Below are 15,541 nucleotides of genomic sequence, written 5' to 3'. Positions count from 1 at the left end.
GAATTTGGCGCCAGAGCTGCCAAAGAAAAAGATTCAGTGGCGTTGGCCTCGGAAGTGAGTTTCCGGAATGGGGGAAAGTTTACTGAAAGTGTGAAGCTTAGGCAGGTATAATAACGATGGGTCAGCTATGGGGACACATCAGTCTCCCAGGGCACTTGAAGGCACACAGACCAGGCGACTGAGTTAGCTGATGAAGTCATCTGTGAATGTGGTTCACAGATGAGTGACAAGCAGGAAGGAAAGGTGACAATGAGTCCCGAGTAGGATTAGAAACGTTATTATTAGTGGTAAAAGAACGAGTCTGTTTCACTTATGATATGCAGCAGTGCTCACTGGGTGGCTGTAATTTCAGGCAATTAGGCTGTAATTCATAATTTCACGGTGTAATGAAGCTGGGTGAGATGAGATATTTCTACACTGTAGAAAGGTGGGAATCACCAGGCCAGAAAAGCTCCACTTAATGAGCTTTAGGCAGTTGTAGTCCTGGGAATACTGCCTCCTAAAAGTCCCGGGTGTGCCAAGTATTTTGCAGAAAACCATTCTACTATTGGAGATTTTGTAAGACTTTTCTTGGAGCCCTCAAATAAATGCGAAATCAGAATTTATTTATAGAAACTATATGTTTGTTCCTATAAATCTCATTTACATGGTGTTGCAGGAAATTAGCATTTTATTGTTAACGGCAATTTTAAGTAGGCTGAAAACGAAAAGAGACTACAGAATAGAACAAGGAAAGCAAGCCCAATAGCATTCTTATCTCTGGAGATTTGATAGGTGAATTGTTTCCCCTTTGTTCTACAGCCTGCTAAAGAATCTGGAACTGATTATCAAAATGACTGCATCAGGAAAAAGGTCAGTGTTTTGGCTGTCTTCCTAATTTCTTACCAGCTTTCCAACAAAAGGAGTCAGCTAAACAGCCTGAGGGTCCTCACATGAACAGGGAGGCCAGGGCTGGAGAAGCCAACACTGGGGCCAACAACAGAAAAAGTTACCTCACAATTTCATGGCATGAATGTGTATAAAGCCCGTTTAGAGTAACTAGGAACTGTTTCCAAAGAAGAGGTGAAGGAATTGTAGTTCTGAGGATTTTTTGCCTTGGATCCACTTAACTTCCTCAAACTGCAGAGAGGAGGGGAGACGTGTTCTACCAATAATGCTCTGCTGGGCTCAGGTCAAGATAAAATACCAGCACAAATAGCTGCTTCTCTCTGAAACAAGCTCATTTTGCCTTCACTTAGTGCAGTCTTAGAACACCCAGAAACTTGACCTGTGGAACCCTAAGGAATGCGTACCATGTTATTGTAATAGGGGATGTTTCACTACCTTGTGGTCCGTGTGGAAGTAAGGGATAGAACGGGGAAAAGGGTGAAGGATAAAGCACAGGAAAGTAGCCCAAACAATAGAAAAATGGAAACTACATCTCATAATAAGGCTATTACAGAGTCCCTGGCTGGTACGAATGGTTAAATGTTGGACTGCTAACCAAAGTTTGGTGGTTCAAACTCATCCAGAGATGCCTCGGAAGACAGGCCTGGTGATTTGCTTCTGGAAGTCACAGTCTTGAAAACCCTATGGAGTAGTTCTACTCTGCATTCATATGGCCGTCATGAGTCAGAATTGACTTGACAGCGACTAAGAACAAATGATGTAGGCCTTGAGTAAGTCTTGCTTTGCTCTTGGAGGTGCCTGTTTTTAGTCTGAAAGGAGTGAGTTCAGTCTGAAAATGCTCAAAGAAAATGTTAATACTACCAGTATATTAACAAGTCCTTTAAAAAAACAAACAAAATGAAACAAACAAACCCTGTTTTAAACATCAAGCTCTTTCAAGCTTGCATCGGTAAGCAGAAAAAGGTGGTACTAGTCTGCCTTCATTTACTGGATAAGCATAGAGGTTCTGCTCTGTGTCTGCGTTGCCTCCTTGCCTTTGGAGCCCCACAGCCCCCGTGTCCTGCTGGACACCTCTCTCTGCTCTCACTCTTCAGGTGCAGGGCAGGCTCTTCACAGCAGGTAGGCTTCCCCTCAGATGGGGTTCATCACGGCCACACTCTAGGGCCAGGAGTGAGTAGAAGGTAGCAGAACAGCTATGGTTCTCTCTTTTACTCCACCAGCAGAGGGAGAGCTGGAGATCCATACTTCTCAGTTCCTGATGGTTGGGTGGAGCCATCTGTCTAGTTCTGGCCAATGGGCCATGAGCTGAAGTACTTAGGAGCCAGGGTAAGACTTTTCTGCTCTGCAACTAGTGATGTTTTAGGTGTTGGCTGCTCTCAGACTGGTGCCTGAGTGAATATATGGAGCACAGCCATGTGCCTATTCCCAAACCTGCACTGGACATGTAGTGCAAGCAAGAAATAAGCTTTTTTGGTGTGCCATGCCACTGAGATTTTGGGTGTTAATTTGTTACTGCAGTATAACCTAGTCTGATCCTGACTAATATATCAGCCATACACAAGAAGAGCCACCTGAGACTCCCAAATTGAAGTTGCAAGACAGTAAGTACTAGAACCACTGGAATCAGACTCCACTCCTCTCAGTCCCCTCCCATATAGCTAGATTTGGGATGGGAGGAATAGTGTTGAGACAGTGCTTGTTTTTACAAATCCATTATTAATTTGAACTTCGCTAATATTGTCATCTGTTTCCTCATCATAAATAGAAACTTCTAAGAAGAAATGGAACAACTAAGATATGAACAAAGTTCCATAAAGGACAAAAGAGAAGACTATGCTTGTATATGGATACAAAACCGTTAAAGCTGGGATATACAGATCACTCTCCCTAATCCTACTTTATTTTTTTGTTTGTTTAATTTGAAAACTAAGAAAGAGTACAAAAGAAAAAAAAAAAGAACAAACCTCCTATACTTTCAATGCCTTGATTCAGCCTCTGTTAATATTTTGTTACGGGGGCAGTGGTGGTTCAGTGGTAGAATTTTTGCCTTCCACACGGAGACCCAAGTTTGATTCCCAGCCAATGCACCTTATGCACAGCCACCTCTGTCAGTGTGGCTTGCATGTTGCTATGATGCGGAACAGGTTTCAGCAGAGCTTCCAAATTAAGAAAGACTAGGAAGAAAAGACTAAAGATCTACTTCTAAAAATTAGCCAATAAAAACTCTATGGATCATAACAGCCCAATCTGCAACTGGTTATGGGGCTGGTGCAGGACCAGGCAGTTTTGTTGCATTGTGCATGGGGTCACCATGAGTCAGTGCTGACTCAACAGCAGCTAACAACAATATTTTGGCACTTAGCTTCCACTCTATATCTATATATATAGGTCTATGTATTAAAAATACAATTACATGAATACATTCATTAAAAAAAGAGAGAACATTACAGAAAAGTTCAAGTACCCTTTTGACCTACATTCCTAGGCATGCTCTCCCCTCCTCCCAACCCACATAATCTTTATGAGATTGATTTATGCTATTCTGGTCTATTTAAGAAGAGCCATGGTGGTGCAGTGGTTAAGCGCTCAGCTGCTAACCTAAAGGTCAGTGGTTTGAACCCACCAGCAGTGCCATGGGTGAAAGATATGGCAGTCTGCTTCTGTAAGGATTTACAGCCTTGGAAACCCTGTGGGGCAGTTCTACTCTGTCCTATATGGTTGCTGTGAGTCTGTGTCATGGATTGAATTGTGTCCCCTGGGAATGTCTGTCAACTTGGCTGGGTCATCATTCCCAGTGTTGTGTGATGTCTACCATTTTGTCGTCTGGTGTGATTTCCCTATGTATTGTGAATGCTATCATTGTGGTGTAGTGAAATGGATTAGCGGCAGTTATGTTGATGAGGTCTACCAGATTGGGTGGTATCTTAAGCCAGTCTCTTTTGAGATATAGAAAAGGGGGGTGAGAGGAGAGACACAGGGACCTTATACCACCAAGAAAGCAGTGCTGGGAGCAGAGTGCATCCTTTGGACCTGAAGTTCCTGTGCTCAGATGCTCCCAGACCAAGGGAAGACTAAGGACAAGGACCTTCCGCCAGAGCTGACAGAGAGAGAAAGCCTTCCTCTGGAGCCAGCACCCTGAATTCAGACTTCTAGCCTACTAGACTGTGAGAGAATAAATTTCTCTTTGTTAAAGCCATCCACTTGTGGTATTTCTGTTACAGCAGCACTAGATGACTAAGACAGTCGGAATCAACTTGATGACAATGGGTTTAGTTTGGGTTAGTATATTTTAAATACTTTTACACATACACATAAATTCACAGCAAATATAATACGTTTATAAATTCATAGTGATATAAAGTAAATATAAAGCATTGTTCTGCAGTCCCTGCATTTTCCATATGCAGACACTATGGTCAAGAAAAGCATCAGGGAGAGGAGGAGCAGAGTGGGAAAACCTCAACAAGGGACCTCAGGCCAAATAAGGCTAAAATAGATTTGATGGCAAAACGAAGATAAATCTTTACTTAACCTACATAAGGTCACAACAATTTCACTTCCAGAAATATCTCCACTGTTACTGCTTTTTAGTTAAAAATAATCAAAGCGATCCTGACTTAGCATATAACAGGAGACAATCTAGACAAAGTAAATGGCTGCCTCAGAGACAGACCACACTCTGGACATATCAGTATGGCACTATAAATTTTACTTCTTAGTCAGAGTGGGCAGCCTAGCAGTAAACATACATTAAAAGTGAATTAATTAGTAGAAAGAAATACACAGTAAAACACATGGCCAACCTTTAAGATAATTACTCTAAGCAGATTCTTCAGTTTAATTCCAATTCCCCTTTTACCAACTCCTTTAAGCATGACCACTAATCAAAGGGCCCTTGGAAAAAAAGTGGCAAGTGTTCAAGGTGTACAAATTTGGTGTTTGCATCCAGTTAAGAAATTGGCACCAACTGATTCAGAACGAATGGCCCTGGGGGAAGATCTCCGGGTCATAGACTACGATGCTCTGTAAATCGCCCCAGTTGGTGGGTTCATGGGATAAGTGCCTGACCTGTGTGTTTTTCTGCACACTTGGCTGAGTGTAACAGCACTGGACACCCCCTCCGGGGTCTTTACTGCACGAGCATGACTGCGGGTAGACACAGTGCAGCCCCTTCACACCTCTCACAATCACAAACATAAAAGTGGCCCAAAGGAGTATAAAACAGGATTGTTACTTTTAAAAGCTTATGGAGTAAATTGGCCCTCAGAGAGTGGTAATGTATGAAGGAAATTCCTCTCTTCCTCTTACCTTCATCTACCCTTCCTTTCACCCCTCTTTTCCCAGTTTCACGCTACTCCTTCCCACCACCTTCCCCATCCCCAACAAAGAGGAACTCAGTGTTACTTTCTGTTAAGGAGGATGACGTGAGAGGGAAGGAAAAGGGCACTGAAGCACTATGGAAGTTTACCTGACCTTTTCCTTAACCATGGAGCCAAATAATAGGCATTTAAAAATCTGGAGTTTAGAGTCCTCATATATTAAGAAACTTTAGCTGAACTGGGTGATCCCATTTTTATTACATGCGTCTTATGAACACAGAATAATGAAACCCCTTCATAAAAATGATACTGTATTTACATATGGAGAGGAACTCATTTGGAAATGACAGACACGTGCTTCTTATAGAAACACAGCCCTCCTCACTCTCAACCAAAATCTTCAGAGAGCCGGGTTAATGTAACCAACACTGAGAATTTTTAAGACATTTTGAGCAGGAGTGGGAAAAGTAGAGAGGGAAATATTTCAGATTAGGGTGACTTTTATTTGGTTCAGAACAGTGTGTTATCAAGTCACTTGAGTTTACTATGGTGATGACCAGGGAGTCAAAGCAGAAGTCAGACTCCAAGGAAGGAAGAAGCCAAGGAGAAGTAGATGGAACTCATTCCTGGCCATGCTGAAAATACCCAGGGGGGCGTGAGGTAGAAGGCAGAAACTGCTACCACCACCTTATGCCGTGAACTGCACAACACTCTGAAGAACTTGTACAAAATCTCAGAAAGAACTTGTGTTTTGGTTCAAGTCTTTGATTAAATGGGACACAGATTCATGTGCCTGCAGTCACATCATGCGTGCTTTACCAAACAATCTGAGGAAAGCGTTTATCATTTTTGCTGCGTGGCAGCTGACCTAAACCATCTATGTTAAAAACGCTGTACCCTGCTATCACCTGTTCCTCCTATGAGCTCCCGACCACCGTCTGTGTTGACCCTGCTCTAGCTCTTGACACACACCATTGTAGTGACCTGTTACTTGCCTGTATCCCCAACATCCTTGAAGCCAGGGAATGTGTCCTGTTCTGTCTGATACAGAGAAGATAATACCTAGTCATGCTTATAAAACAAATGAATGAAGAGCAAAGTGCCTCCTTTCTGGAGTAATTAATTCTACCTAGCCTAAATTCAGCCCATATCTTCAAGTATGAGGAAATGAATGGTTATATTACAGAGCATGCAGAAATAAAGGATTATCTCATTTAATAATGAACTGGGACTAATAATATAAATTGTCTGCCTGTTGTTCCTTAGTTACTGCTCTGCAAAGCAACCCAATCTGTTAACTGAATACATTAAAGATCTAATTTAATTAAATCTTGAACAAGGCTCAGAAAACCTACTGAGAGCACTTTGTTTAATTACAGGCATGGGGACAAGTACCAATCCTATTGATCTGGTCAGTTAAAGTTCTAAGCAATGAAGGTAGGCAAAGAACAAAACCAAAACAAAGCATGTGGCCCCATTTGCTTTTCAGGCAGCTTTGATGAACTGTGGGTTCAGAGCTGCTATAAAACCAGGAAAGGCAAACTAGCCATGTATCATGTGGTATTCACAGGATGGAAAGGAAACTGCACTGCAGTCACTCCACAAAACTACACATCACGAACCGAAGACAGTGCCAACCACAAAAGACAGATTCCCTCCCAAGGAAATGAAATATATTGGGTGGTGGGGGGAGTCGTCCAGCATTCAAAGTCATCTAGTAAATTCTACAAGAGTCACCATTGTCCTGAAGTGCAAATAAATCTATTTTAAGGCTGTGTGTACCAATTCCTGAGGATGCTTCCAGTTGAGAAAGAGATGCAGGTCCTTAGCATTTTATTATTTGGGAGTAATTTGAATATAAATTATGCAAATTTATATAAAACATATTAACTAGACAAATATAAAAGGTAATACATGTGATTAGAAGAAAGGTTTTGACTATAATGCATATATAGAGAGAGAAAAGATAAATTTTTCAGTGTCAATCTTACAGTTGTTCAAATACCTAAGGAATCTTAGGAAAAAAAGATGATATGGTGCTAATCTTTCTAGACTACTCAACAGGTAACTTTAAATTTGGCCTCAAATAACTAACAATTTTTGAGCATTTAGTACGTGCCAGGCATTGTCTAAGCGTTTTATGAGTATGATTTAATTTTCAAGCAATCCTGCATTGGCTACTATTGTTCCCACTTCATGGCAGAGTAAACTGCAGCACAGAGAGGGTAGGTGACTTGGTCAGCCAGGCTATGAACTCAGGCAGTCTGGCTCCAGAGTCCCTGGTACATAGTACCACATACTATGCTGCTCTCAATATTGACTGCCTGAGTTGGAGAAAACAATGGGAGAAGGAAGGTTGGCTTTTTACATTTTGCTAGTTACAGTCAAGGGCTGTCTTGTGCTTTAGTAATTCAAGTTTGAGGAAAGAATTTATTTTAAACCACAATATGTAATTATACCTAAGAGCAATATTTCCCTCACAAAACATGCACCATCAGAACACATGCTAAAAGCACGCACACCAATTAGGGCATTAGTCATAATGATCAGGGAGTGTAACCTAGGAAATTACAGGTGGTGCAGGCTTTAGCACTAAGTAAATTTCATTAGGTTGCCCAGATAAAGCCTTTGCTGACTGGGGTGATGTACACCTGCTGATGCAAGTCTGGAGAGTGGCATCTGATACAGCTGGTACCGAGAACATGCTTAGGCACATCAGTTCAGCCATGAGAGGCAGGAGTGCTGGCCTTTTAATTATGGCATTATTGACAAATAAGGAGGAAAGTGGATAATATTCAAAAATAGTCATTTGATACATAATAGCAACTAAAAAATCTCACATGCGGATTCTTCCATACCCGTACATAATAGCAACTAAAAAACCTTACACGCAGATTAAAACCAGAATGATTTACATATGTTGCCCTTATTAAAGAACAAGTTATTTCCAAGGTGTTCTTTAAAGGCAAGGAGTAAGAAAGAAAGAGCAATGGTGAAGGGTGATGAGACTTACTAGATTTCTTTTTTTCCCTCTGTTTCAACTTTATGTGTGTGCAAAATTACCGGTCAGGGTACAACTAGAAAGCAAACTTCTAATATTGCAAAGGTCAAGAAAAAGAGTAAAGTAGGTCTAGCAGTTCAAAATGAAGTTCAGAGGTAATTGTTTCTGCTTGAAGAATTCATTGTTTCACCCTTAGCTCAATCACAGCTCAAATTCATGGCCAAACAAAGAAGTACTTGTGGGTTCCCGGGAAAAAACGCTATCTGGAAAACTGAGTGCTTTAACAATTTTCCCAAACATTTTTATCCTGGAAGTAATGTAATTTTATCCTGTAGTAATGGCTGTATTTCCTAAACAAAGTGGTTCTCAAACTAGTCCAGATGGTGAAGCCTTTGGTACACTGGGCAGAATACCAGGAGTTACACAAACACACACACACACCACACAGCAATTGACATAGGGTCAATTTCAACTCATGGCGATCCCATGTGTGTCAGAGTAGAACTGTGTTTCATAGGATTTTCAATGGTTGATACTAATATATGATTATTTTAATTTTAGAAGTCCCTGGGTGCACAATTGGTAAGTGCTCAACGATTAACCGAAAGACTGGCGGTTTGAACCCACCCAGAGGTGCCTCAGAGAAACGCCTACTGATCTGCTTCCAAAATGTCACAGCCTTGAAAACCCTACGGAGCAGTTCTACTCTGTACAAATGGGGTCACCATGAGTTGGAATCAACTTGATAGCAACTGATTTTTATTTTAACTTTAATAAGTTTGCACTAGATAACATTTTACATTAGATTCTATACAGATAAGAGAGCAGGTAATGTAAAGTTAAAGAAAATTTTGTAGGGGAAAAAAAACTGAAACAAGGGAAAATGCTATATTTTGTTTCTAATTTGTAAAACATATTATTAGTCTATTCTAAAGGAGGACATTTTAATTGAGGTTGGGGAAGACATGCATTCCTAGAAGAGTGGTTTGAGAATTACTGCCCTAATATAATTTTACCATGCACTTAAACTTGAGATTCCACAGGAAAGTGTTTTTTCTAAGTCTTACCTCCATACTTTCACACTTTCAAACTACTTTCCTTTCAAGAATGACTTTATAACAAGAAAGTGATAGTGATTTCCAACACTACAAATGCCACAAAATTCTTTGGCTTTACACGCCAGCTCCTCTTGCCCCATGCTGGGAACGGTGTGCTCACCCTCCTCCGGAGGCGGTCCCGCTCCTCCCGGATGGCATTCATGGTGGCCTTGGTCCTGTTCAGCTCCTCCTCTTTGCTGCACAGCATGGCAGTCAGGCTCTCGTTCTCTTCCCTCAGCCCAGCCAGCTCCTTCTCCCACCGAGAACGCTCTTCAGCTAGGTTGGGGTACAGGTCCCGGCCGAGCACCCCCTCAATCTCCTCAACTGTCTGCAAAACACAGCCACAAAGAACAGCCAAGTGAATTTCCTTGGAGAAAGGAGAGAGGAAGAAAATAGGCCAGACAGCAGCAAGTGTCCACAAAGGAGTCGGTTCTAGAGACACCTCATTGCAAGTAGTATTGTGACTAGTGATCGTTCTCCCCCAATTTTCAGTGAAGCTCTGTCATTTGCCTGGGTCATAGTCTGTGTTACCCAGTGGTCTCCAGAGCAAGAAAAACACTGTCCCTCCCTGGTGTTTAAGTCTATCTGTGGCACTAACTGCCATGTCCACACAAATGGTTATCTCCCTCATTCCATTTCCAGAGCTGGTGAATACACGTGACCAGACAGCAAGCCAATTAGTGATCCTGATAATGCAAGGACAAACAGGAAGTTGCAAACTCCATACAAAATCTAACTTGGACTTCGCTAAATTATAGGCCTCCCATGTTCAAACTCAGCAGTAAGATAGGTAACATCACCATCTCCAGCTTTTAGAGTCACATCAGAATTCAGATGGCATGACTAAGGCTCAGTCCCCAAATGGGAAAGACAAAAATAGACCTCAGTGACACAGAAGACAGGAAACTCACTGTGGAGGTTTCTAAGACAGCAGCGGCTTACTTAATAAGACAAATAAGGAACAAAAAAGAACAGAATCTTAATAGTACTTGGAAATAAAGAATTTAAAAAAATATTTAAAAGAGTATTAATGGGAAAGAAACGCATAAAATTAGGAGAAAAAAAAGGAAGCACTCATTCTGCTTGCTTTCAGGAACTATTCATTCACATTTATTGTCTTGTGGAAAAGGAGGCATAAGTCTACTGATACTAAAAGAGGAGGGAGAAGTATGTGTAGGGGAAGAAGACAGTGAAGGGACATGAGAAACAGAAGTCCTCAAATACAAAGACCGTAAGGGTATATCATTCTCAGATGCTCACACTAGCTCCCTGATGCAAACAGTTACCCAAATCTTGGTGTCACCTTCCCTATGTTGTGCTTTGTCCTTCTCTTCAAATCCGAGATTCTTATCCCACTTGGCCCTGCTCCAGGTCCACAATGCCCCCTTTCTGGTTGGCAGAACCAGAGGCCATGGCTAACGTCCAGGTTGACGTTGCAATCACATATAGAGCCTGGGAGACTCCAGGGAAAGAAACACCCGAGGTTGCTTCTCCCCATCCCAAATCACATCAGCTGTGTATTTATAATTGAGATGAATAAAGATGAAAAACCAGCTGTATCATAAACATCTGTCACAGTTTACACTGAGACACCATAGCTTTTCTGTGAAAGCCAGGACTCCTGTTGATGGAAACTGGGACCTACGGTCCTAAGATATGTTTCCAACAACACATCACATTTTCCCCTTGCACAGGCTCCACCCAGACTTTTAAGTTAGGCAGTGTTTGAATGGCTATGCCTAGGTAACTAAGCTATGGTTAAGTCATATGAAGATACCAGAGGCCCAGTATCAGTAGGAGTTGCCTTTCCCATTATCCATAAGTTGATGCAGATACAGCGAATTCCTCTCACCTGATCCTCCTTCAATAGTAAGATGGTTGCTTGTGAAAGTGTGGCTGAGACCCTGCTCCAGTGAGCTTGGGACGGATGACTTATTCTTTGTGAAAACAGGCCCATTCAGAACCTGAACCTTCCCTTTGTCAGCACCATGAATCGGTTATTCCTGAAATAATATTCTGGAGGCCTTAAAGCTTTACTAAAACATCCAAGTTAATAAATGAGCCAAACTAAAATGAGGTAGTTCACCATTCATAGTCTAATAGTTTCCGAGTACATTGTTCTCTTTGCTGCAAAACGAGTGATCTTGGCTATTGACTTAATGACTTTTGCTGATGTAATTCAGCCCAATAAGAATTTATGAGACTCCTACTTCCAACTGGTGGCCCAGTCTATCGTATGGCCTTCATAGGAACATTCGTCCCTAACAGATATTTGAGAAAACCCAAACAGGATGTGACCACTCCCCTCATATAATATGGAAAGCTCTGATAGACGGGCAGCAGGGGGCCCTACCTTAATAGCCAAGTCACAGTGTTCACTGGCCGTGGTCAGCTGCTCGATGTGCCTGTCCACCTCAGCCACGGAGAGGCTGCAGCTGCTCTTCTTCCTGCCGCAGACGACACTCTCCAACCCCGTCAAGACCCTCTGCAGTTCTGAGTTCAGATCGCTGCAGTTATCTGTGAGTGAATGTGGACAAAAAGGCATTAAGCAGGCAAGTGGGCAATGAATGCTCTTGCTCATCTCACCACATGGGAGTCCCCCAGAAGATGACATTTCAAAGTTCAGCACCACCCAGCCTGATCTCACAGGCTGCCAGCACCGCCCATGAAGTTTAGAGTTGCAATTAAAAACTCTTTACTAAGGATTTTCAGACCATGGTCATTTTACAAATGGCTGTGTCACCCTGAATTCTCTTATCTTTCATGTGAAGGCAGCCACATCTTGAGTTTCTTTAAAAAGAACAAAGAGGTGCCTTAGAAGGGCTGCTGGGACTTTAGAAGCCTTCTGGTCACCTTCCTGCTTGGCTATTCAGTCAAGCACTGACTCCAGAAGAGTTTCAGCTAAAAAGATCCCATAACTTTACAAATAAACAAATAAAACAAAAAGCTCTAGAAGGAGGAGAGACTGTAGGCATAAAAAAAAAAATAGAAACCACGTAAGAGATAATCTTTGCCCTCAAGAAGCTTATAATCAGGATTTTTTAAATAACCAATTGATACAATCTATCACTATAATTTAACCCAGGTTCTTCCATAAGGGGAAAAATAAACCATTCTAACAAATTCCATATTGTTCTCTGTGTACTCAATTCTAATAATTGGCTTCTGACTTTAAAGTCTGAGTTACCTTTATTTGCTGGACACCCAGGGCCTGGTCAAGGAAAGAGGATTAACTGTAATCTTAACATAAGCTAGACATATCTTGGAAGGTAATTTCTTGCAGAGGAAATTTTTTAAAGTCATATGCAAATTTCTTAACCTGCTAGTTTGTGTTCTGTGTATAAACGTGCCATTCGTTACTGCAGCAAGTCAGGGGTTGACTATATGCAAGCTTTCAAGGTATATCCTTTCCCTACATCCAGCCTGTCAGTGGTGGATTGTGTGTTGCTATGATGCCAAACAGGTTTAAGTGGAGCTTCCAGACTAAGATGATTAGGAAGAAAGGCCTGGTGATCGACTTCTGAAAATCAGCCAGTGAAAACTCTATGAATCACAACAATCAGATCCCGAACCAGTCATGGGGATGGTGCAGGATCGGGCAAGCATTCCGTTCCATTGTGCATAGCATCCCCAAGAGTCAGGGGCCGACTAGACAGCAGCTAACAACAACACACCCAGCCTGATTTCTACTTGAAAGAAGCTCAATGTCTTCAGCTTCTCTTCTGCTCTCCTCCTTCCTTCTCCTCACAGGTCCCATGCACTAAAACGGTCATTGGCTTTTGGTGTTTACCTATGGAAGGCTTCAAGAAAACTATTAGTACTATTCGAGTCGGGATTTCTCAGAATATTTTAGTCAACCTCACATAGCTACCTATATCTCTAAGTTACTTTAGGGAGAAGACAAGTCTAAGGTTCTCCCTCCAACCAGTTCACACAATTATTCCATCTACCTCTCAAACCTGCTCCTCCCTGATCTCTCCCACTTCTGTGAATGGCACCATCATCCACCCAATTACTCAGGCCAGTGCTGTGAGGCAACCTTGACCTCCTTTTGCCTCACATTCCAAATCCAATCCATCTTGTTATCCCAAAACTTATCCTACAACTGACTTCTTCTCATCATCTCCACTAATATTGCCCTGGTCCAAGCTACCATCACTTCTCTCGTGGGCCACCGTAACAACCTCCTATCTCCACTCCCCACAATGGAGCCAGTGAGCCTCTTAAAGACATACATCAGATCATGTTACCCTCCTAACCCAAACTATCCAGTGGCTTCCCATTGTCCAAACCCCTTATCATAGTAACAAAAGTCCAAACATCTTACCATAGTCTATAAGACCCTGAATGATGGAAATACCAGTGGTTCTCAACCCAGGATGCACCATGAATTCCCTAGGGAGCTTTTACAAAAGTACCAATGTCCAGGCCCCACCCCAGACCAATTAAATCACAATCTCTGGGGGTGGGGCCCAAGCATTGGAAATTTTTTTTAATTCCACAGATAACTCTAATGTGTGGTCAGGGTGAAAGCCACTGATCTAGACCTTACCTCATCTGTTCTCCTTCCCCCTTATTCACCATGCTCTGTTCAAATTCCTGGCCTTTTCTCCATCTCTGGAACATGCCAAACTCCTCCAAGGGCTTCCTTTTCCTTTGCTGTTCCCTCTGCCTAACTGATTTCCACCCAAATCTCCACCGATCATTCAGCTCTCAGCTCAAATGCCCCCTCTTACCACCTTACCTAAAGCACGGAGTTCCAGCTCCTCCCTTCGCCATCCCTATCCCATTAACCTATTTTCTTTCTTGCAATTATCATTATCTGATCTTACTTCTGTGTTTGTTATTTCTCCTCTACGCAAGCTCCATGAAAGAAGGCACTTTGGTCTTCCTCACCATCATATTTCCACCACAGAATAGTGAGGGTGATCAAAAATCATTTTCCAAACGAATACAGACACTACATCTCTATCTATCAAGAGACAGCAAAACTAGAAACACAGATTTTCAGTAGCAACATGTTTTACCTCAGCCTTATACTTTTTCCCTTGTTCTGGATCATGCTGTGAGCTGCTACCAACTGGGAGACACTCACTACTGTAGAAGGATCTCTGGAGATGGAGGGGAGGTTCCCACAACCAACTCACAGCAAAGGGGAGGGCAGAGAGGAGCAGCGCTCCCCAGCGAGAACACATGCCAATGAAACTGTCACCTGCACACACTTAATTCCAGAATAATAATCAGAGAGGTTTCTCAGAAGGATCATCCACCGCAAGGGTACAGGGTTTCTTGGTACCCTGAGCTGGACGGAACACACATTTCTTAATTATTTGCATTATTAAGCACTTACATGTGGAATGAGGAAGAAAGATACTCTCTTCAGCCATCCCATGTGTATTTCCCAAGCACAGCTCTACCCGATGCAATAATCATATTGGGCATGTCGGTGGAGGAGCTCTCACAGAGCAGGACTCAAGAGGGGGCAGCCAGGCTGCACCCTGAAGATGTTGGGCTATGAGGAAAAGGAGGGGGATCTAGGGATCTGACCAGTATGTTTCTGATCCACCCAGGATTAGTTGCTGATCCTTGGACTCAGGTGAGAAGCAGGGGTACAAAGATGAATAAAAGATTGTCCTCCACGCTGAAAGGAGTGCAGGTGGCACAGTGGTTAAGTGCTCGGCTGCTAACCAAAAAGTTGGTGGTTTAAACTCACCAGCCTCCCCCCAGCAGAAAGATATGGCCGTCTGCTTCTGTAAAGATTATAGCCTTGGATACCCTGTGGAGCAGTTCTACTCTGTCTTATAGGATCACTATGAGTCAGAACTGACTCGATGGCAATAGATTTTCTTCACTTTGAGGGGCTCAGAGATGTATATAGCTCCTTCTGAGCTGTCTGCCATTACCCTGGAGAAGCAACCGTGGGGGCCTCAGTACAAGTATAGGAGAAAGGATCAGGAGGACATGAAGAAGCTTTTTAAGTCAACATACAGACTCGTAAGAGCTAATGACCATCTTCTTTTTAAACCAAGGAGGGATATAAATGTTTTCTTCGGTTTTTGGAAGCAGAGTGTGGAAATGCAGGCTGGATGATGAACCTAAGCAATGTACTCCAGCTTAGTTGTCCACAAAGCTGTGCACTGTGGTGCCCCGGAAAGCATGGCCCCTGGTCTCTCCATCACCCCAGAACTAAAACAATTTCTGAGGCCAACTCTTCAGACAGGGATTGGACTGGACTG

General features: G+C 42.5%; 1 protein-coding gene across 3 annotated transcripts in view; it reads right to left on the bottom strand.

Moving 5' to 3' along the window:
- The window catches only part of MCC (MCC regulator of WNT signaling pathway), a 326,867-nt gene that overhangs the window by 75,074 nt on the left and 236,252 nt on the right, over positions 1-15,541 (bottom strand). For all 3 annotated transcript variants that reach the window (XM_004376987.2, XM_023731965.1, XM_023731966.1), the window contains exons 5-6: positions 11,659-11,822; positions 9,427-9,633 (exon numbers count right to left, since the gene is read on the bottom strand). In XM_004376987.2, the coding sequence (XP_004377044.1) occupies positions 9,427-9,633; positions 11,659-11,822 (371 nt within the window). The remainder of the gene's footprint in view (positions 1-9,426; positions 9,634-11,658; positions 11,823-15,541) is intronic.

Source organism: Trichechus manatus, unplaced genomic scaffold, assembly GCF_000243295.1.
Source record: "Trichechus manatus latirostris isolate Lorelei unplaced genomic scaffold, TriManLat1.0 scaffold00047, whole genome shotgun sequence".
NCBI lineage: Eukaryota > Metazoa > Chordata > Mammalia > Sirenia > Trichechidae > Trichechus > Trichechus manatus.
The sequence above is the reverse complement of the archived record's forward strand: the minus strand, read 5'-3'. Positions and strand labels throughout refer to the sequence as shown.